General features: G+C 36.3%; 2 protein-coding genes and 1 pseudogene across 2 annotated transcripts; 1 reads left to right on the top strand and 2 right to left on the bottom strand.

The window, feature by feature from the left end:
• Window positions 1–2,348: 2,348 nt before the first annotated feature.
• Window positions 2,349–6,926, top strand: LOC137748098 (polygalacturonase-like; annotated as a pseudogene).
• Window positions 6,927–7,677: 751 nt separating this feature from the next.
• On the bottom strand, window positions 7,678–13,536 carry LOC137748492 (actin-related protein 7-like). The gene is made up of 8 exons (XM_068488649.1): window positions 13,503–13,536; window positions 13,301–13,406; window positions 11,567–11,779; window positions 10,925–11,066; window positions 10,146–10,390; window positions 9,380–9,563; window positions 8,961–9,028; window positions 7,678–7,953 (listed from the first exon to the last, which is right to left on the bottom strand). The coding sequence occupies exons 2-8, from the start codon at window positions 13,376–13,378 to the stop codon at window positions 7,801–7,803; spliced, it is 1,083 nt and encodes a 360-aa protein (XP_068344750.1). The 5' UTR covers window positions 13,379–13,406; window positions 13,503–13,536; the 3' UTR covers window positions 7,678–7,800.
• Window positions 13,537–14,380: 844 nt separating this feature from the next.
• On the bottom strand, window positions 14,381–18,107 carry LOC137747393 (uncharacterized). Its single transcript, XM_068487498.1, has 3 exons — window positions 17,840–18,107; window positions 16,880–17,232; window positions 14,381–16,369 (listed from the first exon to the last, which is right to left on the bottom strand). Exons 1-3 carry the CDS (start codon window positions 18,051–18,053, stop codon window positions 14,459–14,461), a joined length of 2,478 nt encoding a protein of 825 aa, XP_068343599.1. The 5' UTR covers window positions 18,054–18,107; the 3' UTR covers window positions 14,381–14,458.
• Window positions 18,108–27,086: the final 8,979 nt, after the last annotated feature.

Raw genomic sequence — 27,086 nt, 5'->3', positions numbered from 1 at the left:
TTACTATAGCCAGTTTATAGATATTTAATTCTCCTTCTTTGGTATCTAATCACTTATACATGCAGTCAAAAGTCACTAGCTTTGCTTCTCTTATGGCTTTCTTTGCCTCCTTCTTCGCTATCTTCTACTTCTCACAATTTTCATTGGTTCTATCATTTTATAAGGCTTTGCAACATTGCTTCTTAGCCTTAACCTTTTCATGTACCTCCTCATTCCACCACCAAGATTCCTTTTGATGTGGAGCAAAACCTTTGGATTCTCCTAGTACTCCTTTTGTAATTTTCAGATAAAATATCCACAAGATTGTCGATATTTCTGTTGAAAAAATTAAGGAATCTCACATTAGGCTAGCATTCCCATCTATATCCCAAAAGCATTGAGAATTTGGATGGAAACTTGAAAAAAAATTTCTAACCAATTATATTATTACATTTGATGTATCAAATCGTGTTCTCGGCGCGCTAACAAATCTCTCCGTAAACTCTACGCCTTAGTTAGTGCGTAGCCTCCTCCGTAAACTCTACGCCTTAGTTAGGCTACGCCCCTCCATTTGCCTCCACAATAATGGTGATGAAGGAGATTTCGGCACAACATATGGTAAAATGGTTTGACAACTTTTCCAGAGGACTTGACAAAGCTCTTAATTTAGATGAATTTCATAATGTTTTTGTTAATGCCAATGCTCTAGTCTTGGCACTCAAGGTGGGAACTGAATTAGATTTCCAAGTCCATATCATAATTTAGTTGAATGTCCGCGGGAGTTCCAACTAAAAGTGGATAAATACCTGCTATTAGCATCATCGTTCAACAATGCTAACTGCCAGATTATACCTAACACATCTACTAACTAAAAGGAAGATTACCATAACTTCCGCTTGCTCATATAGAAAAAGTGTTCCAAATATTGGGCCACTCTGACTTTTTAATCCGTATTCTTTCAATAATCATGACTCTTATGAATTTGACTTAACTATGACTTGTAATCAGTTATGTGTATCATCAGCTCTTGTTTGAAGTTTTGAAAATTACGCATTTATCTACAAGTTCACATTCACCAAACACGGTATTTGCGAAAAATCGACATACTGATACATGATGTTAAAAAGTTACTGTTATTATAACATGTGTTAGTTTATGATTTACTTTTAGAATATATCTCAAACGTTTTAATGGGTTTGATTAATTTCTTATTTGGGTTTTTATTTCCTAATTTTTTTTTTTGTCAAACAATAGATTTATTAGATTAGAGGGTCAACAGGGTTCGAACCCACGCCATGGTTGTAAGAACAACACTCTTCTCCACCACTGTGGTAAAGGGTCACTTGCTTATTTCCTAAATCTTTAATTGATGTTTATTTTGGCTTTTTATATTAGCATCCCACAAAATGTTGAATGCACTCCACATTAAAATTTAATATTAAATGATTTATTTACCCTACTATGCAATGACAATTTTGACCTTCTTAGCTTTAAAAAAAATTATTTCTAAATACACCCCAAATCAAAATCCCTCCGACCCTCCATTGTTGAACAAAACCCTAACTAATGAAACTACAAACATGTTGATTGAGAAAAATTATTTTTAACGAATGATACATGAAATCGATGTTTCGGAAGCTTCACATGAGGTAAGACTTCATATTCTTTATTGTTTTAGTGATTTTGACGACATCGTTATTCAAGCTTTTATGTTCGTATTCATCTTTTAGGGATCACAGGGATTACATGAAGAATTAAACACCTAAAATTACCACCAAATATTAAAAACAAACAACATGGGTTTTAATGGTGGAATTGAAAACAAGCCACATATGCTTTAAATCTCAGGCGGCATCTTTTGTCAAAATTCCAATTGGCATTTTTTGTCCAAATTAAAAGCTTTATAAGATTTGAGAAATGTGGGGTGTATAGAAAATATGGGGTGCATGTAGAAAATGTAAGGTGTATATTGGGAATGTGAGGTGTGAGGGTATTATAGGAAAGTACATGGCGTGTATTAAGATAATTTTTCATTGAAAAAGCAAATGTAGGGTGTATTAAGTATGTGGGGTTTATTCAATAATTTGTAGGGTGTTAATATGAGAAGCCTATTTTTTTTAGGGAGAGTTTTTAATTGGTGTAGGATTTGTATTTTCTGGTGTGTTGGTAAACAAACACCAGTAATAAACTCGAGCGTTATGATTCATATTTCATCATATATTTTCCTTCAGTGGATCATATATATATATATATATATATATATATTTTTTTTTTTTTTTTTTTTTTTTTTTTTTCCTTCAGTGGATAGAAAACTAATTATATGAAACCAGAGTCGACTACCTGCCAACCAAATCCTTTCTTCTCAATTTTCTGCTTCTCAATCTCCATACCTCTCTGACTCATGAAGATTCTCTCTATGTCTTCATTGCTTCTAATTTTCAAAGTCCCTCCCTTCTCTCTGTAGAAAGCTTTGACTACTCTCCTATATATATATATATATATATGCACTAGGCCTTCATGATCACATCCCACATATAATCCAAGCGTCTGTCTTGAACGTCTGGAATTGTGGACATGCAATTGTGTCTGCACCCAAAAGTGAAAGTTAAAATGTTTTCACAAAGCCATTTTCTCTGTGTACTTCTCATAATATTAGTCTCCTTTTCCTTCTCTTTTAGTAGTGACCCCGATAACCCACTAGTTGTACATGATCTTCATCGTCACCATCGAATACGCCGGCTACAATCAACTTCAGCAATGGATGTTACTGTAAATGTGGATAGCTTTGGAGCAAAAGGAGATGGATCGGATGATTCCCAGGTAACCCATTTGTATGAGGAGAGCCGCAGTCGTAATACTCCTCGAGCTCTTCTCCTGAAGATTATGTGTTTAATCATGAGTAGGATTAGTGAGGGTTGTTAACTGGTTGGCGTTTGATAATTAATTGTGTTTTATATAGGCATTTACGGAAGCTTGGAAGAAGGCTTGTTCTTCTAAAAGTGATGTTGAGCTCGTCGTCCCTAGGAATGGGGTCTATCAACTGAAGCCAATGGATTTCTCTGGCCCTTGCAAATCTCAGGTCACGCTCAAGGTTAGTCACATATATACGACATTAAACACACATATAACATGCAAACTATATATCCATCCATCTACAATCGACCTAATATATATGTTTGGTGCGCAACTAGAATCATATAGATGGATGGTGAGGAGCTTGTGTGAGGCTACCAGATGTGGAGGGAGAGGGAGATGGGACACAAATGGGGACAAGGTGAATATGAAAAAATCCTGGGGTGGATGGGGAAAGGGGAGTTTTTTGTGTGTGGTCCGGACAAGCCAACCCCGTACATTATAATTTCTCGGTGAGGAGGGGGTGGGTGAATATAGAAATACTAGTATAAAGAACACACACACACACACACACACACACACACATACTACTTTTTGTTGTAGGTGAAAATTTAGAGAGAGAAAGAAAGATGGACGACAAGAGATAGAGAAGGGGCTAAAGAATTTTTGTGTGCTTTCCTGTGTCTTGTGCTTTTATTTATAATAGTATAGAGATAGAATTACTTGCTCCCCAAGTAATACAATTATAAATATAAAAAATATTATAGAGAGATTATATATATCCTGTGTATATAATTTCTACTTCCAATTTACACAATTGCACTTAATGTTAAATACTAACTATATACATATATATAACACTTTTGAAATTTTCATCGTTGAAGGGGGACATTTACATACGTATATAAAATCAACAATATCCCTATAACTATTTACATGTTACGTCATCGTACGATATATGTATGTTAAAAAATATGTAAATTACAATCGGGGATAAGAAACGCATGCATTCGTATTGTCCATAATGTATCTCGTTCGAAAGCTTGTTTGAAGATTTGAACTTTGAGGTTTAGATTCGGTGTGCTGCAATAAACCCAAAACATAAATTATAATCATATTCTAATTGCAACTGTATGACTTGTTGACCTAGTTCATAGCATGCATATTTACTACTGCAACTGCCTGACTTGTTCATGACATCTTTCGTGCGACCTGAATATCAAACCTAATGAAACAAGATTTGTATCAAAATTTTGGTACACATGTACGTAAAATTACTTGGTACCTTTTATAATTTAAATTTTACAGCAAAAAAACTATTTGCTCTTATTAATTGGATTCATTTTACTAGATATATGGAACCATCGAAGCCTCTACCAAACAATCAGATTATAAGGACGGCCGGCATTGGATTCTGTTTGCAAATTTGACTAACTTTAGAGTCGAAGGTGGTGGCACCATCGATGGCAATGGAAGGAAATGGTGGCAAAGCTCATGCAAAGTTGACGAATCCCGTGTAAGTTATGCCACAACTAATTCTATTGTTGTGCATGACTTAGAAACCATTTTCACAATCGTTTTAGTTTTTAGTTTTTAGTTTTTATAATTTTGAAAAACAAAAATTTATTTGGTAACTATTTTTTAGTTTTAAATTTTGAAAACTAAAAAAAGTTGTTTTTAGTGTTTAGTTTTCATTTTTCAAAAAAAAAAAAAAAAAAAAAAAAAAGACTTTGAATACAAAAATAAAACGAAATGGTTTGATATTTTTTTAGTTTTAAAAAAAATGTACAAAAAATTGAAAACTGAATGATTATCAAACAACTCTTAAGTTATATTAACTTTAAACTTTGATTACCCATTTCTATATGCAAGGACTAACATATTTTATTTTCTTTTCTTTTGTGGAACCTTCCATTATCTCACAGCATTGCACAACCGCACCAAATGTAAGTTTTTGGGTCCTATTTATTTCCAAGTACTAATGATTATACCTAACAAATATAATATTATATGAAAAAAGCACTCTTAGGATGTTGAATTTTCGATTCTGCCTATTAAATACTGACATCTGTTTCGTTGTTTCTTTTTCTTGTTGATGAAAGGCCGTGACTTTCTTGGGGTGCAACACTTTGGAAGTTGATAATTTGAGGTTCCGAGATGCCCAAAAAATGCATCTATCTTTTGAGTCGTGTGTGAATGTAAAAGCTTCGAATCTCATAGTGACCGCACCAGGGGATAGCCCCAACACAGATGGAATCCATGTATCAGCAACACAGGATATTGGGATTAACAACTGTCTCATTAAGACAGGTACATGTTCTAAACTCGTGTCGAAATTTTCCTAACATTTTATGTTATTAGACTATCAGTTTAAAATATAATTAGTATCTTTAATCGTGAGATGCAAAAAAAATATTTAGATCTATTCTAAGAGGTGTAGATGGGAGTTCTACTACAACGAAATTTGAGATCTCATTTTTCAGACTAAAGATGTAAAAAATATGTACATTTAGATTTTTATTTATATCTTTCGGCCAAAATGCATATTTTATATATCTCTATTGAAGAGTTTGCCATCTTTCGACCAATAAAAAAAATGTAACATACACATTTTAAGATATTTTGCATCTTCCATTAGAGATGCCCTAATTTAGTGTCCAACATAACATGACATAATCTTAGTCGACATAAAAATCATGAACCTAGTAATTCATCAAAACTAATACAATTTATGTGTTCTTTCTTGTTATTGATCAATTGAAGGTGATGACTGTATTTCGATAGTAAGTGGGTCAAAAAATGTTCGAGCTGAGGATATAACATGTGGACCAGGTCATGGAATCAGGTCAGATTTCATCCGATACATTTACATGATATTAATTTTTCGATTATTTGAACTAACTAATTTCATACTCGTTCTGGTGATGTCATATTGCAGCATTGGAAGCCTAGGAGCTGGAAATTCACAAGCAGAGGTTTCAGATGTGATGGTTTCTAGAGCCAACCTTATGGACACCACTAATGGATTGCGAATTAAGACTTGGCAGGTAAGACTTCATTTTCAACTATATATGTGTAAGATTGGGAATGCATAGACACATACATTACATATACAATGCAATCAATTAACGGTTTGACAAGGAAAAGAAGTGAGATCATCTCCGGCTCTCACGTTTCAAAACTCACGGACCGAGCAATTTGGACCATTCAAGTGAGATATATGGGCGTTAGAGAGAGAGAGAGAGAGAGATTGTGTTAGATGGACCAGTAGAATGGACTAATGGAGAACACATGATTTAAATTAAACAGTCCAAATTTCTCGGTTAGCAGGCTCCGGAGAGGATCTCTATAAGAAAAAAGTTTTTCATTTTATTTCATGTACATGTATAAATCAAATGACATTGGTCAATTTTGTTTGGTAAATAGGGCGGGTCTGGATATGCAACAAACATCAGATTCAAAAATGTGGTGATGGCCAACGTGAGCAATCCAATTATCATAGACCAACATTACTGCGATCAGGAAACACCGTGCCTAGAACAGGTAATGAATTCACGGTCCAAATTTAAATTTTCATCCGCAACATTACATGTTAGACACCTTAACAGTAAAACCAAAATTTGTTAGTTATTAAATGGCGGAAAAGTTTAAGTATTCTTTGGAATGCATATCATTATAAGCTGTTATTAGCACGTTAAACAAATGTCATCATTCACCCAAAACATGTACATATGGAAAGGAGAAATCCAATTGGAGAGGTGCAAGTTGAGTTTTTAAAGTGCTAATAACAACTCCTGTAATAATATAACACGTTATCTTACTACCGTAATAGTATGACACATTATAATACTAATCATTTTGTCCAGGATTCGGCAGTGGAAATTAGCAATGTGTTATATGAGAATGTAAAAGGCACGAGCGCTTCAAAAGTGGCAGTGAAATTTGACTGCAGCAAGGAATTCAGATGTCAAGAAATTTTGTTAGAAGATGTAAACCTAAAACCTCTAGCCGATGAAACTGCCCAAGCTTCGTGTGAGAATGTCAGTTTAAACCGTATCGGAACTGTTTCTCCAACATGCTCTTAATTAGTTTAACGCGTAAACAATAAAATTGGTTCCTGAACTTTCACCGTATACAGTTCAGAATCGAAACCAAAATATGTAGGCTTCCCTCTTCCCCTCGTGCCCGTCGGTTAATTCCGGTGCAGCAACAAGCAAAGGCTACTGGAAATTGCCACGCCCATTGCTAGTCACCAGACATTTTACTCGTCCATTTTTGGGTTCCTTTGTGCATGTCAATATATATATATATATATATAGAGGATTATGTAACGTAAAAATAATTGGAGTTTGAACAAGAGATCTTGTTGCAAAGAGTGTTCGGCCTTGGGGCGCCAAACGGTTTTCTTGCCATTCAGCGGGTCACTGCTGATCAACCGGCCCACTTGTTCGGCTGGCCACACTCGAAATATCTATATATATTTTTTGGTCAATCGAAATATCTATATTAGTTCTGTGCCGATTTGCAGAACAAGTCGCGAACCCAGAACCTTGAAAAATTGCAAAATGACTTGTAAACCCCGAAAGAAAAGGCTTGCATAACTCATACGGAGCTCCCTATTCGACGTCTTCGCCATCCATTCTTCGAGAGTTTACATCGATGCATCAAGATGAAATGCGGAATAGGATGAAGTTGAATGTAAAACAGAAGCTCCCTTACTAAACATATCCTAAACTAGATCTCTAAATTTGATTTCCAAAAAGCTTGGATGTGTTAATGGATTTGACCGTGGAAATCCAATCCAATCGACTTTTCGTCAGTTTCGAGAGGGAGAGAGGACACTGGTGGAATACTAAAAATCAAACACTAATCGACTAAAATCTTGTGTTAGCGTTACCAACAACTATAATACAAGTATGCTAATCAAACTAAACAAGAGTTCCAAGAACTTTTACGGACAAGAGATACTCAAAAACATTTCCGATGAACAACTGAAGGTCCAGTTTCATCGTAGTCTGCTTTTGTTATATGTTGGTTCTGTGGGAACACGACTTTGGCAAGTATGGCACCTCCCACCCACGCTGAATACATTGATAAATTCTCTGGCATATACTCTGGAGGCTGCATTGAAACCGCACCAAAAAACAATCAGAAGAAGAAATCGGCAGTCCAGTTAGTACAGAAAAAATAGTGGAAAAGCTACGTAAATCATAACTTTCAGTCCGGCTAAGAAAGTGAATCAGTGATTGCTTACCTTGTTGATTTCAATACAATTAACATTATTGCGGTGAACAAATTATGAAAGATTAAGTGATCCTTTATGTGACAGTTCGCTACGACTGTATAGACATTTCAAGCATATAATTACAAGACCGTGCAATAACAAACGTATCCAAATATTCAGCTCACTGTACACCAGATCAATGCAACTCCTATTTACAAATCCAAGTTGTAAGAGCACTTTTCCAGTAGAGCTACGCCGGCAACAAATCAACTAATAATATTTCTATTAATTAATTTCATACATAATCAATTTAAACTTCTTTTTTTATATCCAGTCAAAGCCTTCATGTCAAGAATCACTTCCAAATCAATGAACATGTTAATCATTTTAAATACAAGTTCAAGGCTGAAGCACAAAATCTATCAAGTATAACAGTAGCAATAAGAAAATATAACCACGAGTGCATGAGTACAAAGTTTTATGAAAAATAGATGAACCAATAAGACATTATGATCACTCGTTCACGTGTAGCAAATAAGATAGGGAAATGTCATGACAGTAACCAACACAACCTCTGGGCTGTGAACTGTATACAGCCTCAGAAACAATTAGGAGACCCACTATAATACATTTAGAGTATCTGGACCTCAAATTTTACCTTGGAAGCTTATTTCATCAAGATTACTAAGAATTTGCACTTCCTATACAGGGTTCTGTCTGATTACAGGTAAACAAATAGGCACGATGCAGTGACTCGTGGAGATGACACCATGTGAAAGAAAGTTGACTATTTCACCCAATCACTTTCAGATTTTTTGCTTGGGAAGATTTGAACTACAAACCTACCCCACCCTGAACTCTGAAGCTAAAACCCAACTGCAGTTTTAATGGTACTATAAATTACCTTAATTAAAGCAGGACGAACAGCTGATGAGCATAGACCAGCTTCTTTCTGAAACCTTTCTTCAAAACCTGAAATAAACAGCAGTCAAACTGCCAATACAAAAAAAAAAAAGGAACCAAAATTTCCTATTTCTTTTGAAACAAGGACAAATTCAAATTTCGCCATGCTCTTAAATCTGTTGCCTTGCACTGTAATATACTTCCAAAGAAGAATCATCTAAAAGGAACTCTGAAACCAAGGATTCCCAAAACTTGGTGAATCCATTTTGTTAAAAATGATAAGGACGACAAGGATAATGAAACCAACCAAAGAAAGGGCTCACAGTGATGTATACAAAAATTCATCTAACAAGAGTATTCAAGAGAAGAAAAAAGGAAAAAAGAAAATACATCTTACTAGTTAGTAATTACTGTACTCACCAATCATAGAAGCAGTGCCACCACACAGTACCGTATTTTCTAGCAACTGCCGGTGATTATCAGACGATACTGTTGAAATACAACGAACAAGCTGCTCAACAATTCCATGAGCCTCTAAACCCAAGATGGATGGTTGAAATAAAGCCTCACCAACAGTATATCTTTCTCTTCCAATCCTAATGACCTAAACCAATGACCAGTATTACATGAAGTTATTATACATGTAAAGCATAATAACTATACGGGAAAAAGCAGAACGATGAAAGAAAAGAGGGTGGGAAAGAAGGTTTGGGGAACATAAATAGATGGCTATGACAATAACTGTGACCTAAATGCCTTGGGATGGGATTGCTGTCATCTTGCGTTTACAAACTTTACATATCGAAGAATAAAAAAGAAAACATAAGGTAGAAATAAAAAAAATTCACCTTAAAAAAAATATATCTAAAGGATAGAAGTGTTTGAATGTATACTAGATCTTATTTTTAGTATTCACCATTTAAGATGAGAGAAGATTTTAGTGAGGATAACTTTTCAATAAACTCGTTATACATTTATAATTAACACATAATAGATTGTCACCAAACAAAACCAGATAACTGCGATAAGTGCAAGCAAGTTACTGCATAAATAATAGCAAACTACAGGCATAATATGATTATACTGAAGTCAACATATCCTCAGCCAAAACATGCCAAACAACTATGTGCCTATATCTGTGTCTTCTCCATCTATCCCAATCAAAATTTCGAACAATGAACCATACCTGTCCATCAGGAAGGGTATGTTGCTCTATTTGGCATGAATTTTTGGTCTTTCCATAAGCAAGTTCATCTTCAGCACAACATGAATATTGCTCTTTTATTTTCTCTATATCAGACATCTTGATATTGACTAAAGGATTAGATTTCCGAAGCTCTTCAGCAAGTAATTTCGTCAAATCAGTACCTCCAATTTCAAACCTTCTTGAGGCAATGTGCTGAACAGCACCTTCAATGACTGGTGCAATATCTGTTAAAATTGGTCAAAATACAGAAAAGGCACAAATGAAAAAGCAATCAGTTTGCTTACATTTTCATATCCCATATTGACTCCCTGGTTTGCACAGAGATGAGTCAACGCCATTAACAGGTCAGATGTGTTAACTAAAACTTGCCCCCTTTAGTTCAGATACCAGTGCATCTTTCATGACATCTTTCATGACCATTATCATCATATGGTCATCCAATGCACATTATGTAGATGGTTATAGCTTGGGATAGCTATCAACCATCAATAATATATTTCGTTCTAATATTGCAAGATCTGTATTATATTAAAACATTACAAATTTTAAACAAAATGAATATTTGCATAGTGAAGGTGGTCAAATGACTGGTTGTATGCTAGACAGGATAAAATGAATTCTGAATAGATAGACTTATTATCTTTAGATTACACATAACGTGGCCTGCAGTATAGAAACGAAGGAAAAGCTCAAAAAATTTATGCATTCAATAGACAAGATTCCACTAATAAAGGTTCCCTTCTGCAAGGTATATATACCTATTTTTCCATGGCCAATATCAACAGTACATCCCGAGATACGTCCAACAGCATAAAGTGACAATACTGCTTGCTCTGATGCATAGAAGCCTGAAGTGTTAAATGTCTCAAACATAAGTTGCACCAACTGCTCTCTGACAGCCTGGCAGAAAAAAAAATTTTAATCTTTCTTTAGAGAAAATATATTATCTGCACTAAGACAAAAAGGAATTATGAAGAGCAAGTTCTATTTCTAGGATATTTCTCTCAAGAGAGATAACAAGGCTTCCTTACTCCTCCCTACAAGATTTTCCTCTATTGTGAAATAATGTCAGAAAGGTAAATTTAACATTGTGCAACAACAACACAACTGATTCATAAAACATAAACTTGAGGCTGTAGAAATTTTTTTCAAGTATAATTAAACAAGAATAGTGGCAAAAACAATTATAAAATCATATCTGAAAGTTTTAACTTAGATAGTGTGCTCAATGGAACCAGCCTAGACTACAATAGAATATATTAAATTAAACTATACAAAAATATATTAAAAACGTGAAAATAACACTGTACATGGATTTTCAGCAAAGTATTGCATAATGGAACCAGTCTAGTCTATATTAAATTAATAAAGAGTGTTCAGAAAGAAGCATAGTAGCTAACCTTGGGAGTACAAAGTGGATCAGTAAATAGTATCTGCCCTTCGTTGCCCATTTCCCATCCAAGGCCAGTATATAGAACATGATGCAACAGGTCTTCCATGGCATCCCAGTCAGTAATAAGACCTCGCACAACTGGATCAACAACGATATCTTCAAGTGATGAACTATCATTCATTGATCCAAAATCAAGCCGTTTCATTTGGTTAGGAATTATCTGAAACATATGACAGAAGACAAACATTAATGAAAAACAAAAAAAAGAAAGAAATCAGTATTAAATCATGTTGATTCATCACCTACTACTGGGTTAGCGGAATTGGATTTTCATTGTGTACAATGCAACCATTACATTTAGTATAAGTGATTCACCACTTCCTTTCCAGATATGTAATTTCAGATAGAAATGATTTTAATGGTAAAGTCCAAAAAAAATGTTGGTCTTTGTTTCCAGAGAAAGAAAATTTTCTTTTCTGATTCTATATTCAAGTTAAAAGTTAAAACAAAACTTTACTTTTCGAAACATCCACCTTTGTTGTTTTGAAATCAAAAGTTTCTCTTTTTGCAGAATAAAGACCATGACCTGAAATTCACTACTTGATTGATTTTCTTTTCCTCAGACTTCCCAAGAATCACGGATTAACTGAAAAGTTGAGCGCATATCAAGCCCAAATTACCTTGAAATTGGATAGAGACCAAATCAGCTGGAAACTGAATACTAATAGTCTTTCACATACAATAATTAAGAAGTATTTGCAAAGGTCAGTATCAATTCCTCTATCTGGGACATATACAACTTCCAAGAAAACAAAATTTTACTAGAATACATAGTAAAATGATGTGCAAATTCATCATTTATGACAGAAAGAATCAACTGTTTTTTCAGCTTTGGTTCTGGAATATATTTTTAATATTGTTGGGCTGGAAAATGATGTGCAAAGGCATCATTTGTGTGCATCTTCATAAGAGTTAAAAACTTGAAAGTAAGATAGGAGGAGGGATATATACATGTGACAAGAGGAGATTGTTGGGAGGGAGGGAAATGAAAAGTAAGAACCAATTGGAAATGTGACAATCTACAATTACCATGCCAACTTCAGTTTTTGAATATGTAGTTTGGAAAGTTGAGATATATTAACATTCCCATCAGACCAATATCAAAAAGGGTTATTTAACAATAGGATAGTCTTCAGAGCTCAAACTTGAGTTACACAGTCGTCTACTCAACTCACGCTAACACAACCATACAAAGTTTCATTTCCCCCAAGAGGATAACCGTGACAAAATCGCATTCTTTTCTCCTAACAACTGGTGAGCAACAACAAGAGGATATCCATGCCACGGATGCAAGAGAAACAGACACCCGCACAAATGAAGTCATTATTCTGCTGCAATATTAATTGGAGCTACAAAAAACCACAATTTTCCTTCTCTTTCTCACAACTTTCCCAGAAACCAGAGATTCTACCCCCTCCCCCCAACCCCCAAGCCATTGCTACTAAATTTCCCAATTAGAATTCCGACTTTAAGAAATCAAAACAAATCCTAGCTGGCAATAGGAAACCAACAAACAAGCCCAAACTTTCACACATTTGGAATTTTCCATTTTCCCAAAAGAACTTTCACACATTTGGAATTTTCCATCTTTCCCAAAATAAAACCAAAAACATTTTCTGAGCAACCAAACAGAAAATACGAAACGAGACCAAGAAATTGGAGCATACGGTTTGACAATTACCATGGAAGGAGCTTGATCCGGAACGGCGGGTCCTGCTTTGAGGAGCTTGGAGCCGACGTCGACCACGGCAGCCTCCATTCTGGTCTTTCCCCCAAAAACCCCAACCCTAGAATTTCAAGAAACAAAAGGGGTTTTAGCTGAGCAGTTGAACTGTAGATACGCTCTCAGTGTTAAAGTTCAACACACAAGCACTCCACTTTACCTCTCTACAAGCGGACAACTGACCGCAGTGTATTTTCAAATTTCAGAAAATTGTGGAAGGAAATATTGCTAATATACTACCCCTTCTCCTTTATTCCTTTTTTTTTTTTTTCGTTTTCTATTTTTATTTTTTGGATCTGATGGAAAGGGAAGTTGTACACGTGGGACAGGCACATTTGGATCTGGACACGTATTAATAAAAAAAAATTATTACAAGTGTTAATATTCTTCTAAACTAAACAAGTAAAAGAGAGTTTGAATCTGGAATGTAATCAAATCAATACACCACTTGTCATTATGAGTTAGCGGAACATTTCCTTTGCCTAGTCTAGTATGGATTGAAAATAAGCCCAACCGAACGTATGACTTAACCAATACGAGTAAAACGTGTGCACCTATTTAATACTAGCCATTATTTAAAATCTAACTAAAATTTTGATAACATCAATCAAACAGTTAAATATTTTCTAATTTGATTGATTTTTTGTATAGTTGATATTCAAAGAATAATGTAGAAATTAGGCGGTTCTAAAGCAACGTTAGAAAATGAAAATGAGTGCTGAGAAGGTCTACGTAAGATTTATTTGGATTATTTAAAGCTCTTTAGATGCCATTTCAATTTGATAACATTTTTCTCTCCACTTATCCTAATTACTAAAAGAAGAAAACCAAACAAACCAAACCAAACCGAACGGAACGAAACCACTTATGACGAGATAGATGCATAATGCATTTGGTTCGGTTATTCTACTAGTTTGATGCATAAACCGAAACTATCCCGACCCCGGTCTGCGGTTTGAATCCTAAACCGAACCAATCGCACCTTGCCCACCCGTCCAAATGTGCCTCTCAGTTTTGGTTTGTGAGCAAGGAGAGGAGAAAAGAAACAATCAGTACATTATGTCTAGCTCAAATATATGTACATATCAACAAAGTTGTGAACAAACTTATGCACTATCAAATGAGACTTGCTGCAAATGTCTCATGGCTATTGCATGTATGGTCACCCCACAAGCTCAAAGGTTCTCCGATACTATAGAAATCCATATCCACAGAAAAATTACCGTCAGGGGCGGGACCAACTGACGTCCCGTCCACCAAAATTAAGTCATGTTCGTCAGGGCCAACTGGGAGCACCTCGTCACTTTTCTTTACAGAAGGAGATTCAGTCACTGATTCTGGCAACTCGGTTAAAAGGGCTTCGAGAGAAAAATAGCCATTGTCACAGCTATCCTGAGAAGTGAATTTCACATCCAGAACTGGAATATCAAAATCCACCACAGAAGCAGCATGTGAAATTTTGAGGATATTCTTCAAAGCATCTTTGTCGGATTTCTCTTCTGTCACTTCCTTTGGAGGAGTTAAATCAGAATCTGTATTAGCATCTTCCTGCGTGTTATCATATCCATCATCAGTCTGATGTTGGGGTAACTGGTTTCGAACATCAGCGTTATCAGGGTCCAGAATGTTGCGTATCTCAGTGCTGATGTCTCCATTTTCAATATCTTCTGTTATCTGACAAAAATCAGTTGTAGACATGCCACCAGTGGCTGGATCTACTGCATTGTCAATGCTCTTGTCACCATCAAGTTTTCCTCCTTCTCCACCCTCATAATGCTGGTCCAGTCCATCGACTGTGAGTGTTTTATCAGTTTCCTCATCATTAGGTGATTTTATCACATTCCCCTCACCCTCTGAAGAATTTTTTGTCAAATCAGCAAGTGAACCTTTTATGTTCTCTGTCGCACCAGCTTCACCAAGGCACATGGAAGAATCTGTGTCTGCTTCATGTTCTACTCTTGTCAATTCTTTTCTCTCAGTGCTACCATCTTCTTCATTTAAAAAATCAGGAGCTTTAACCGAAAGAGTTTGAGCATGTTTCTCTGGTTGGGTTGAAGTCAAAGACATGAATCCAGCTAGTGCAGATGCTAAAGCATCATCAATTGTCAAAGCAGGCCTTGTTTTTTCTGCTGAACCTATCACTACATCTGATGTATGATCTTCTTCGTCCTCCTCCTCCTCGTCATCACCATTTGAAAATTCAGGAGCAGTTACTACCAGACTTGGAAGCAAATGAGTAGAATATACTGAAGCAGACGTGTCATTAGGTATAGTCAGGGGTGCATCTGATTGAATGTCCTTCTTACCTGATTCAAATGCCTCACTACGGGGATAATCATTTCCATTATTATAGAAAGAGTTAGACTCAGACTCATTGCATGAGAAAGAAGAAGCATAGAATCTTGAGCATGTTGGCAATCCAGAATTATGTGATTTGTTTACCAGTACTTCAAGTTGCTGCTCTACCCTTTCAAGCCTCGCCTCAATGCTGCTTATTGGTTTTAGCATCTTTTCTTCAAACCTCAAAAATAGATCCTCTATTCTGCCCATTCGAGAATACAGCTGGTGGACAGAGCTTTCAACTTGTGACGGGATACATAACTGAGCAGTACTAGTAGTAGCCCTATTAACATCTGGAACCTTTACTTCTTGGTGATCAGGTATGCTGGCTTTTCCTTGCTCCTGAATCTTAGTTGCCACATTGATAGAATCAGTTTCTTTTGACCCAATCACTAGAGAGTTCTGTTTTCCCCATGTATCAGAAATTGGCTTGTCTTGTGTTCGGTTAGCACCCCTTGTTTTAGAAAATTGTAAAAGAGTAGGCACAAGCATGGCCATGAGAGAACTCCCAGCCGAATTTTCTACGGTACTAACTTGGTTTTCTGAATCAGATGTATCAACTGGATCAGCAAACACATACACCTCACCAACACATACGCAATCTTTCCTCTCAAGCGACAGTAGACGAAGTGTGAGGGATACACAAGGACTTGCATCACTAATCTGTGCTGTAGCTTCATAAAATTCCTGATATACAAGAACTTGATCAGAAAAGATAATAATCAATATAGATTAGTGCTCTCCCGTTTACACTACCCAGCCCATTATCACCAAAACTCTCTCTCTCCTCCCCCTCCCTGCAAATACGAGCACAGAAGGGGCACTAACAATTGCAAGAAGTATCTGAAAAGCATTGAACCAGTAATGATATGTTATTAACTTGGAAAAGTGCAAAGGAGATTGGCCAAAGATCAATGCAAAGGAGATTGCACTCATAAATACAATTTTTTTGTCCTCTCAACTACTATGGCGCGCATAGGGTCCCGACTCCAGAACACTGTCTTCTTCAGAATTTTCAAACTTGTTTCTTAGTGTTTCTTTGTAAAGGGATGATGGACAAAAACATAATTACATGTGGCCACAAGCATGAAGAGCACCATATAAAGAAATTGACTAGACGGGAACAAACGAAACGGAAGAAAAACAAAGTGGGAGGGGGTTCACTGGGATTAATATAGATGGAGAAAAGCAACATACCTGTGCAGATTGCAACTTCAATTGCGATGAATTGACTTTGTTATCAAGCACATTAGTCTCTGAGACTTTCACTTCAACCCAGTCATCTTCACTGTTGTTCAGACTATTTCCATTTCTTGACTTATCTTCGGATGGGTCCTTCAGCGACCCATTTGACCCATTTGAATTTGCAGAACAAACACCTTCATTATCACCTGTGTGAAGCATGTCTTCATCTCGGGCAGCAATGCCACAGCGAACAGTGCAGAGATATTCATTGCCACTCTGCATATCGGGTGCATAGTATATCTCATAGACTCGGGCAGTACTTCGAACATAAACCTGCTGGACCTCATGTTTTTGTGTAAAATTAACTGCAGTGGAAAACATTGTTGGTCATTTGCAATCAGACTATAAAAGTAAGTTGTTTCTCTCATACTTCAACCATTTGTTTATTCTTTTTTCATTACTCAAGAGTCTTTGATGCATTTATACGGGTGTTTATTGATTGCAATAGCATGTACTAAGTAAATTGCCACATTGACCTTTGCGCAAAACCAAGTGCAATGGTTCATACAGCCGACCCCACTTAATAAATTTTGTACTCCAACAGATATTACTTCTACTTCTAGCAACCAAGTGCTGCTTTTCGCAAATATTATCTAGTTGAACTCATACTACACTGCAAAATCCTGCATTTATCTTCGTTTTCGAGTACAAGATTGACCCTCTAATTAGCTTCGTTTCATCTTCGTGGTTCTAATAATTAGGCAATCCTAATCCTAAACCTAATCCTAACTGAAAGTCCACTTTAGTCCCAGAAATTATTAATCAAACTCTTAATAGCACTATTCAAGCTCCTAACCTACAATAATAATATAAAAGGACAAGGATTCATACAATCAGGAAGTTAAAGCTCAAATTCAATACATTTGGGGCCAAAATGTAAAGTTTTCAGAGAAAACAAGCTGTGGAACATACCGGTGATCTCGCAAGGGCCCGAATCGGGTGATGGAGGGTGCAGGATAAGAGAGGACGCAGGGGTGGATTTCGGAGTCTCGTCATCGATCGGAGACAAAGAGGACTCGAATGAGACGCAATTCTCGAGGGAACCGCCTGCGACGGTCCAGGTTGTGGCGGAGGTGCAGGAAGCGGTGGTGCCGTGATTGTCGATCTCGTCGTCGTGTGTTTCCATGTTCTTTGGTCTGCCTTCTGTGGTGGTGAGAAGGAGAGAGAGCTGCTTAATGGAGAGAAGAAGTGTGAGGTAAAGTCGTAAATTTGGGGTTTTTTTCTGGCTTAAGTCGTAACTGACTCGCATTCCCAAAAATGCACCGCACGTGTGGCGTTTCTTAGACGTTGCACACGTTCGGTCTTATCGAAACGTAATAGTCTCAAATTTTAATGTTTAGTTACTCTTTTTTTTCATACGAACTTAAACCGCAAAAGTCGTTCTTATCGAAATAGAATGACCTTAAAATTTGATTTTGTTATTACTCTTTTGGTTTAATTATTAAAATTGTCCTTGTGTTTTAGTTATTGAGTCAATTTAATTCATGTGTTTTTAATTTGACCAATTTGATCCTTGTTTTTATCTACGTTAATCAATTAAGAACATTTTCATCTAATTTTTGTAAAAAATATATATTATAAATTATTATAATTTGTAATTTTTTTGATTTTTTTGATTTTTTTTTTTAATTTTTTTAATAAACAATGTCATTTGCACTAAGGAAATGGTAGTAAAGATAACACTAATAAAAGAGGAAACGGTTTTTTCTTTTTAAATAATAACATGGTCCAAAACTTTCATGGTCTCTGCAGTGACACGCCGCTTTTAATGTCACCTCGTAATGAAAAAGTTGTTAATTAAACCATTGTAGTGAAGTCTATTAGCAATTGAGGTTCAAATTCAAACTTCCGTTAGTCTTCCGTTAAACAAACTCACATGACTATTACATGGAGATGCCAAATTCGTTATTTCAATCCAAATTACTTCGTATGCCATGTGGATCTAACATAACTTAGGTTTTAACTGAAATTGGATTTCCTAGAAAAGAAGCTTGAACATCATCGCAAGGTGAAACTAAACCTGTAAAACCACATCAATTTCAATTAAACTAGATGTCCATGACATAAGATATAATTTGGAGTGAAATAACGAATTTGACCCCTCCACGTGATAGTCGCGTGAGTTTGTTTAATGGAAAACTAACCAAAGTTTGGATTTGGACCTTAATTATTATCAGACCTCACAAGAGTTTTATTAACAACTTTTTCACCACAGGAGTGAAATTGAAAGCATCATTTCACCACCAAATAGACCACGACAACAAAATTTGCCTCATTTAAAAAAATAAAAAATAAAATAAAATCAATGAGCTCGTTTTCTTTTTCCGAAATGCGGAGGGATTTTCCAACCAAAAAATTAACAAAAGCGGGAAGGATTTGAATAAATAAAATAATTCTGCCAACGGTCGAATATTTTTCTTGTGAATGAAGAATTTCCCAGAGCAATTTGGAAACCCCAACCCCCAGGTAAGGAAACCCTTGTATATAATAGCAATTCTTGCACCGAACTAGCACACAAGCTCTAATCTTCTTCTTCAACTTTCCACTTTAGTTTTCTGTTCCGAGTTAATTCCCAATTTCGCGATCGAAGTTGTTTGTCATGGGCGCTGGTGCCATGCCCAGTGAACGTTGGGAAGTGGTGGGTGAAACTTACTGCAACACACGTCTAAGAGGTGTTTTCGTACCTGAAACCGAGTTTCCATGTCCCGTGTTCTTAATCACCATCAACGTCGTCATCAAAAGGCCCCGTATCGATCACCACAACGATGGCAATATATTGTTCGAAGAAGAAAATTCGACCGTAGATGTGAGCGCAGCCACAGTTCTAGTCCGCTACGACAACATGGTGATCGGCATATCCCAAACCCTTTCTCAGCTCCAAGTCCCTCATCTCCATACTCATCCCTCCTCCGTATCCTTTGTTGAGAAAATCGTCTTCGACACCAGTTGTGCCGAGAAGGACTGCTATTCTTCTAGGCCTTGTCCCGCTTTCAAAGTTCTGCATATGGAGACTTGTATCGAGATTTATGTTGCTGTCAAGTACGTGCCGGTGCTGGAAGAATTGCTGGGAATGAAGAACGTCATGGACCAAGTTGGCAACCGATGGACTAATTTCCTCATTGCTTTTGAATTTTTTGATTGCCAATGGATGCAATTGGAAGCTTTGACGTATTGATTTGTATGTTGTAGTAGATTGAGTAAACTGACGATGATTGTTCAGGTAAATACTTTTGCTACGGAAACAAGGTTGTGATAAGAAACGCTCAATTTTTAGTCCTCTTCCTACGGTTAAGTATGCACTAATTTCTAGTTTAGAAGCCGGTCCACAGATTAATTTCCAAAACTTAGCAGTTAACAGAATAAATTATAAAAGTGTTTTCCTAGACTTCTATCAAGAAAGAGTGGATTTCATCAATCACAAATAACAAATCGGTGTCTTGACAGGTTAGTATACAAGCAAATAAATAACATATCAGTGAACATAATGTACAAGTTAAGAGCTAGATTAGTATACAAGCAAATATCTAATCAAAACACAAGTTACCAACTCGGTTGTTAGTATAAAAGCAAATAATCGAAATCGTTTAATTTTATTAATTTGTATTTTGTATTAGAAGATTATCCTACAAAAATTATTTCAGATCATAGATTGTTTATGCATCCAAATGGATGGAACAAATCAATAGTGCGAGTAGATTAAGTATTCATGATGATCATCCATATATTTGATACATATAGATAACTAAACTATATTCAATTTGAATAATTTTTTAAGGATAATCTTCAAATGAAGATTGTTTGTACTATAGAATTTATACAATGTAAGTATTATTTGTGATTTTAAATTAGTCTCAACCTTTTAAAGCATTTCAAACAACTATCTAGCGTTTTGAAAATTAGATAATTGTTAGGTCACTATTATTAAGTGATAAAGATGACTAGTATTGAAACATGTTTTCACTCATAGAGCATTAAATTCTCAAATTAACCCCTTTGTAGCCAAGTAACTTTAGGGTTCAACTTGGCTAAAAGATGTCCATTTGGGTATCTAGAGTGTCATAATGACATGTCAATAAAAACCACCTTCAGTGTTTATTGTCGTCATTTAACGTTGGTGACCTAAATAAATAGCAATTTTTCAAAACGTTTTGATAATTATTTAGAATGTTTTAGAGATTATGATAACCCAACAACGGTATAAGAAAAAAGTTAAGTAGATTGTTGTCCTCTTCTTCGTCTTTTACCCAAAATTAAGTAATTTTATACACAAATTAACATGCTTTCACTTCACAATAATGGTATGAAAGCCAGTGTTTATGAAATGAAAGTTACCTATTGACACTTTTAAGGTTACATTAAATTTTCTCTGCACTTTTTTTTTTCACAAGTGAACAATTGAGACAAAAAAATGTGTGGGTGAGCAAACTCGTACTTTGCAATATCAAAACATGTAAAGGGAGGGAGAGCCCAAAGATGCATAAAATGAGCCTCCCTACTCAACAATTGATGAATAAATAAATGGAAGCAGTCAGTAAATATATGAACAGAAAACAAGGGTGAATCGGGAACAACACAAGGTTGTTGCACATACAACTGCCGCTCGCACCAACGCTGCTAACACTCGATTTCTTACGTGCTACAAGGGCTACCAAACTTTCTCTACACAGATCAACAGCCAGCAGCCTTTAAAAAGTTATCGTAGGGGCTTGATGTTGGCAGCTGAAAGTGTGGATAGTGCTGATACTCAGTTGCGCAAAGCATCGAAGAGCCAACAGATTGGTTGAGTGAAGTAGCACTTGATTCAAGGAATGGATTTCCACTCTGCAGTCCCAGATGGTTTACGGAAACTCAAAATACGCAAAAGACACAATGTGCATACAGTGCAATAATATCTAAGAGAAGAAATGTGAAAACAGATGGTAAATTAGTGGAAAAATTCAAATGTTAGGTGTATGATTGAAGGAAAGGAAATACTGTAGGAGCGCCCAAAGGAAGAAGAGAGGGAGTTTCATTTTCCTGCAGGTTGCAATCATTAGAAAATCTAATCGAACTTTCTTGTCTCTGTTGAGCAACTATAAACGTCGACAACTTCTGCTGCTTCCCCATTTGAAGGGCCTCACACTGGCTCCATTTCCATGTAAGGATGTTTGTTGCAACTGACACTGATAATCGTCCAACTTTTTGTGTTGTCTCCGAAACTTCGAAACCTACACACAAATCACTTTCTTAATTAGCACTATTTTCAACTTGATGTAATGTCTATTTATTTACGTATTTTCTATCCGATTTCTACAAAAGCCAAAAACCAGAAACAGTATGAGTGACCTCACTTGCCGAATCCAAAAGCTCGTCGATGCTTATTAAGCTTAGACTTTCCACGACAACTTTTGTGTCAGGGTCAGTTTGATTTTCAGATGCATTGGCTAAGACATCATCTCCAATTGTGAATAATGGGGGCTCAGCCTGCACAATTGAATCATTTTGTACGCTTACTCTTAATTGTTTGAACCTGACAAAAAAAGAGGAAGTTGTTCGAGTAAATTACCTTATCAGGTTCTCCACTCTTGCTCACCTCCCACCTCCTCCCGAACCGAAGACATAGGTTCGTGGGAGCAATATGAGCTTGAAACAATTTTAGGGAGGATTACTAAGTATGAGGAAAATCATGTGAAGAACCCGCATCATTGAAGCGGAAATTGAAAAGAGCTCATCAACCTATGAAGATGATCGCGACAAAAGAGAATGAGAAGTTCATGTCATCCGATGTGTACATTGACGCAATGGGCGATCAATTTAACCAAGATCATTGGTTGGGACTTCGTGAGGGATTCAAGATATTTCGCCGCATGCAATGAAAGTGGATGTGAACGGGAAGTGGGTGACTGTTTACTACTACAAGGAACTTGCCGTTGGGGTCACTCACTAGATTGTTGTATGGTTCTTTTGTGTTATAGATAATTTGGACTCTTTTGTGCGTCCTTCAAATTTTCTTATATTTCGAAATCTCATGTGTGGTTTGCCATAAGAAGGACCTTAGGTACCATCTGGTACACAGACGGGATGGAATAGACGGAACGGAACAGAGGTTCCATGCTATGTTTTGTGTAAGTCAGGCCAGAATGGAGTGAAGGATTAAATGACAATCGTACCCTTCATAGATTAGCCATTACCAGTTTCCACCTCTTCCTCTTCTTCCTCCACTTCCTCTCATAACTCTCGTCCTTTCACCGGCTTTCCCCGGTACCCTTCTATTCTTCCTAAAATTTCCTCTCTTTGGCTTTCTCAGGAACCCTTTATTCGATATGGGTTTTCTTCATTTTGATGTTTTTCTTCTTTGAATATAGAAATCAAATGCAAATAAAATTGCTTTTTGTTGGGTTTTTGTCACTTAGTTTTCCGAAAAATTTGAAGTGTGATCAAAGAAGCTTGATATCCCCGAAAAACAGGAGAACTCAATTTTTGAGTTTATTTGTAACATCCCACATCAACCAACGGAGAAGGGGTGATGTGCCTTATATGCACATGCCCACCTCCATGTAACACAAGGCTTTTTGGGAGCTCATTGGCTTCGGAGTAAATTGGAACTCCAAAGTTAAGCGAGTTTAGGCTGGAGCAATTCCAGGATGGGTGACCCACTGGGAAGTTGCTCATGAGTTCTCAGAAACAAAACCGTGAGGGCGTGGTCGGGACCCAAAGTGGACAATATCATGCTACGGTGGAGCCGGTCTGGAATGTGACATTATTAGTTGAGGCAAATTTCGATTTTTAATGAATATTTTATGCTAATTGTGCATAAATGGAGATATCTTTGGAATTTTGATTAGTTTTGTTTAATTTTTGAAGTGAAATTAATGAAAAAGATGAGGGGTATTGTTGTCCAAAAAAGTTATAATTTTGTGTTCCATGGGTTGGAACAAGTTGTTCCCCGGGGGGGGAGCGGCACAAAAAATTGAATAAAATCCGTTCCACGGGACAACGCGTCCCAAGAAAATTGGCACACCAAGCGTGAGACGAGTGGATCCTGTCCCATCTCGCGTACCAAATGGTATCTTAATGTTTCATTAGTCAATGTTATCTATGTAATTCGTCATTGGAAAATGAGCCATTTTCTCAATCATGTGTAAAACATGCACAAAGGATGCACATGTCTGCACATGCATTAGTTCAGCCGGAGGATTTCCTCCCACAACCTAGGTTGAAGAGATTTCTGGAGGTAAACATAAACAAACATAGCTGCTTACTCTAAATCTTTAGATAATTCCTTAATCCTCACATGAATATAACTACAATATGACTCAAGCACCTTTCCAGTTGAATAAAAAATTACATTCCTCTTGGAGCATGCCACACGGATTGCCTCCAAAACTGCAAAAACTTCAGCTTCAACAGCTCTAGCAACATGTGCTTTTGCTGCAGAAGCCCCCAACCACAATATTAACCGCTCACTCGAGGCCTGCTACGTACATTACACAAAATCAAAGCTTCAGCTCTGCTTTTTTTTTTTTTTTTTTTTTTTTTTTTTTTTTTTTTTGGTGGCTTCGGAGTCCTGATCGATATCATTCTGCAGAGCCAAAATCTAATTAAGATTAGCAAAGACATGAAACAAACGCGCCAGTTTGGAAGACAAATAAAAAATTGTAACTGCAATAATACAACAGAGTAAGAGAGTAATCCGGCACACTAAAAGTTTCACAGCGATTACAAAATGTATTAAAAGCAGTGTATGACAGATAATGTACTGTCTAATCCCCTTGTAAGGCATGCAGAAGCACTCTAGAATGAATGTATGCCCCCGAGTATGAACCAAAGAACGAAACACATCGAATAATCAGCATGCGACCACAGCACATTTAAATCGAAATCCTAAAAGCTTCTATCCTAAAAGAAGCAAATTGTCCTGAAACTGCAGATATACATACGGAAGTCCAAAGTGAAGACCGCTATTGTTCTCCAAAAACATCTTATTCATCTCCATCTCTTCAAACCAAAAGCCGGATCTTACTACTTACGACTAGAAAACCGAAAGAGCACACAAAGCAAACGAAGGGACTAACCAAGCAACAACTACGTTGTTTGTGTAGGCGGAATCTAGTTTCCCAATCATGGCTAGCACGCAGGAGTTATATAAAAAGAAAAGGAACAATCATACATTCAAAAAGAACACTATGTGATAGTGACCCAATTACGTTCATATCCCATTCCAAACAGCTTCTATCCTAAAAATTTCCCGTGCGCTGGAGAGGGAGGTGGAGAAAGTAATCCCAGGGTTGAGTTGCATAGTGGCCTTGGTGGCTTTTTTTTTTTTGTGAAAAATATATTTTGTTAGATTAGGTGTTAAATTAGCCACCGACGGGGTTCAAACTCACACCGTCATGCAAGAGCTCAATACCTTTCAACCACTGTGGTTACCACTTGCCTGCCTTTTCTTTGGATTAATGTACTTAAAAAGATAATGTTAGGAAAAACAAATTTTTAAACTAGATTTGTAAAAAAATAAAAGAAAGAAAGATAGATTTGTAAATCAAATAATGTTTTCCTAATTGAAAATAAATACGTTAATCAATACTTAATTAATAATCTAAAAATCAACAACTACATCATTTGATTTGTAAATTTGATTTAAAAACTAAGTCTACCTAGCATTACTAAAAAAGAATCAGAACACACTTTGTCCATCAAACTACACATGAAATGAAAATATTTGTATTTGTTTTGATAAAAAAAGAAGAAGACAATATTTGTATTTGTTAGTGCTTAGTCAATCATATTTAAGCTAATCATGTTCATGAAATGACAATATTTGTATTTGCACATAACTGAAATTCAACTTAAACATGCTCATGCCATGGATAAATATGTAAAATAAAAACACGCACTACTTTGCATTTGGATGTAAACCTTATATTTGTATTTGTTAGTGCTTAGTCTTTCATATTTAAGCTAATTATATTGGCTAAAAGTGTGATACTATGCGCATGTCAAATTGCCGTTGTTCGATAAAAGTTTTACGTACTTGGTTTTTGTTTCATGCTTTTGTTATTAATCATTAGTTAATTGGGTGGTAAATTAATGTTTGGTTTTGCTTTATGGTGGAGCCTACCATACCGGACATGTCCATTGAGATTAAAAGACACGGGCCAATGAAGCAAAGAGAAGGGAATATCTCTTATTCAAGGGTCGGCGCAGTAAAGAATTTTGGGCGAAGAAATACGGCAACAATCAAAAGAGAAGGGAATATCTCTTATTCAAGGGTCGGCGCAGTAAAGAATTTTGGGCGAATATCTCTTATTCAAAGGTCGGCGCAGTAAAGAATTTTGGGCGAAGAAATACGGCAACAATCAAAAGAGAAGGGAATATCTCTTATTCAAAGGTCGGCGCAGTAAAGAATTTTGGGCGAAGAAATACGGCAACAATCAAGAAAGAAAGAGAGAGAAAAAAGATAATGCTAGAGAGATTTAAATAACTTATTATCAATAGAAATAAACATGTTTATCAACGTTTAAGGAATAAATTAATCATTAATTTTCATGTCTCTTAGTTTTTAAAATTTTATCTATACATTTATAGCTCGTTTGAATATGCTTTTAAAATGACTTGTTGAGATTTAAGTGTTTGTTTGTATTATCTTTCATAAAGAAACAACAATACAAGAATACAAGATATATAGGGCAAGGTGTGATCAACACATTGATCACCCTTGAATCACTCCTACACGGCAACTCCATAAAACAGGGAGCAGAAAGGAGGTAAGGCAAAAAGTTTCTAACCACCCTCGAAGAATGGGAAAGAAGATAAAAGATCTAACTAGAAGTAAGGTGACAACTGCACCCATATCGTCTACCTAACCAATAGCTCCGGATACCCACTCTTGACTTTTATTAGACGATATGGAGTGACAGATGTTGCATATGACTGATGCTGCATATGACTGATGTTGCATCTGGAATACCCACTCTTGACTTTCAATACTCCCCCTCAAGTTGGGTCTAGAATGTTGATGGAACCGAGCTTAGATAGAAGACGCTTAAACTGATTTGGAGTTCATGGTTTGGTGAAAATGGCAGCTAACTGATCAGCACTTCTTGTGTGGAGAGTTTGAATCACTTGAGTTTGCACTTGAGCACGAACGTAGTGGCAATCAACCTCAATATGTTTTGTT

This window comes from Pyrus communis, chromosome 10 (genome assembly GCF_963583255.1).
Source record: "Pyrus communis chromosome 10, drPyrComm1.1, whole genome shotgun sequence".
Classification (NCBI taxonomy): Eukaryota; Viridiplantae; Streptophyta; class Magnoliopsida; order Rosales; family Rosaceae; genus Pyrus; species Pyrus communis.
The sequence above is the reverse complement of the archived record's forward strand: the minus strand, read 5'-3'. Positions and strand labels throughout refer to the sequence as shown.

Excerpts from the sequence above, each read along its gene's own strand:
- LOC137748492 (XM_068488649.1), bottom strand. The coding sequence starts at position 13,378 with ATGGAGGCTGCCGTGGTCGACGTCGGCTCCAAGCTCCTCAAAGCAGGA. Across the intron at positions 10,391-10,924 it reads TATTGGCCATGGAAAAATAG|ATATTGCACCAGTCATTGAA; the intron begins GTATATATACCT and ends CAATTTTAACAG. Across the intron at positions 7,954-8,960 it reads TTCGTCCTGCTTTAATTAAG|CCTCCAGAGTATATGCCAGA; the intron begins GTAATTTATAGT and ends GTTTCAATGCAG.
- LOC137747393 (XM_068487498.1), bottom strand. The coding sequence starts at position 18,053 with ATGGAAACACACGACGACGAGATCGACAATCACGGCACCACCGCTTCC. Across the intron at positions 17,233-17,839 it reads GGGCCCTTGCGAGATCACCG|TTAATTTTACACAAAAACAT; the intron begins GTATGTTCCACA and ends TTTCCACTGCAG. Across the intron at positions 16,370-16,879 it reads TGAAGTTGCAATCTGCACAG|GAATTTTATGAAGCTACAGC; the intron begins GTATGTTGCTTT and ends CTTGTATATCAG.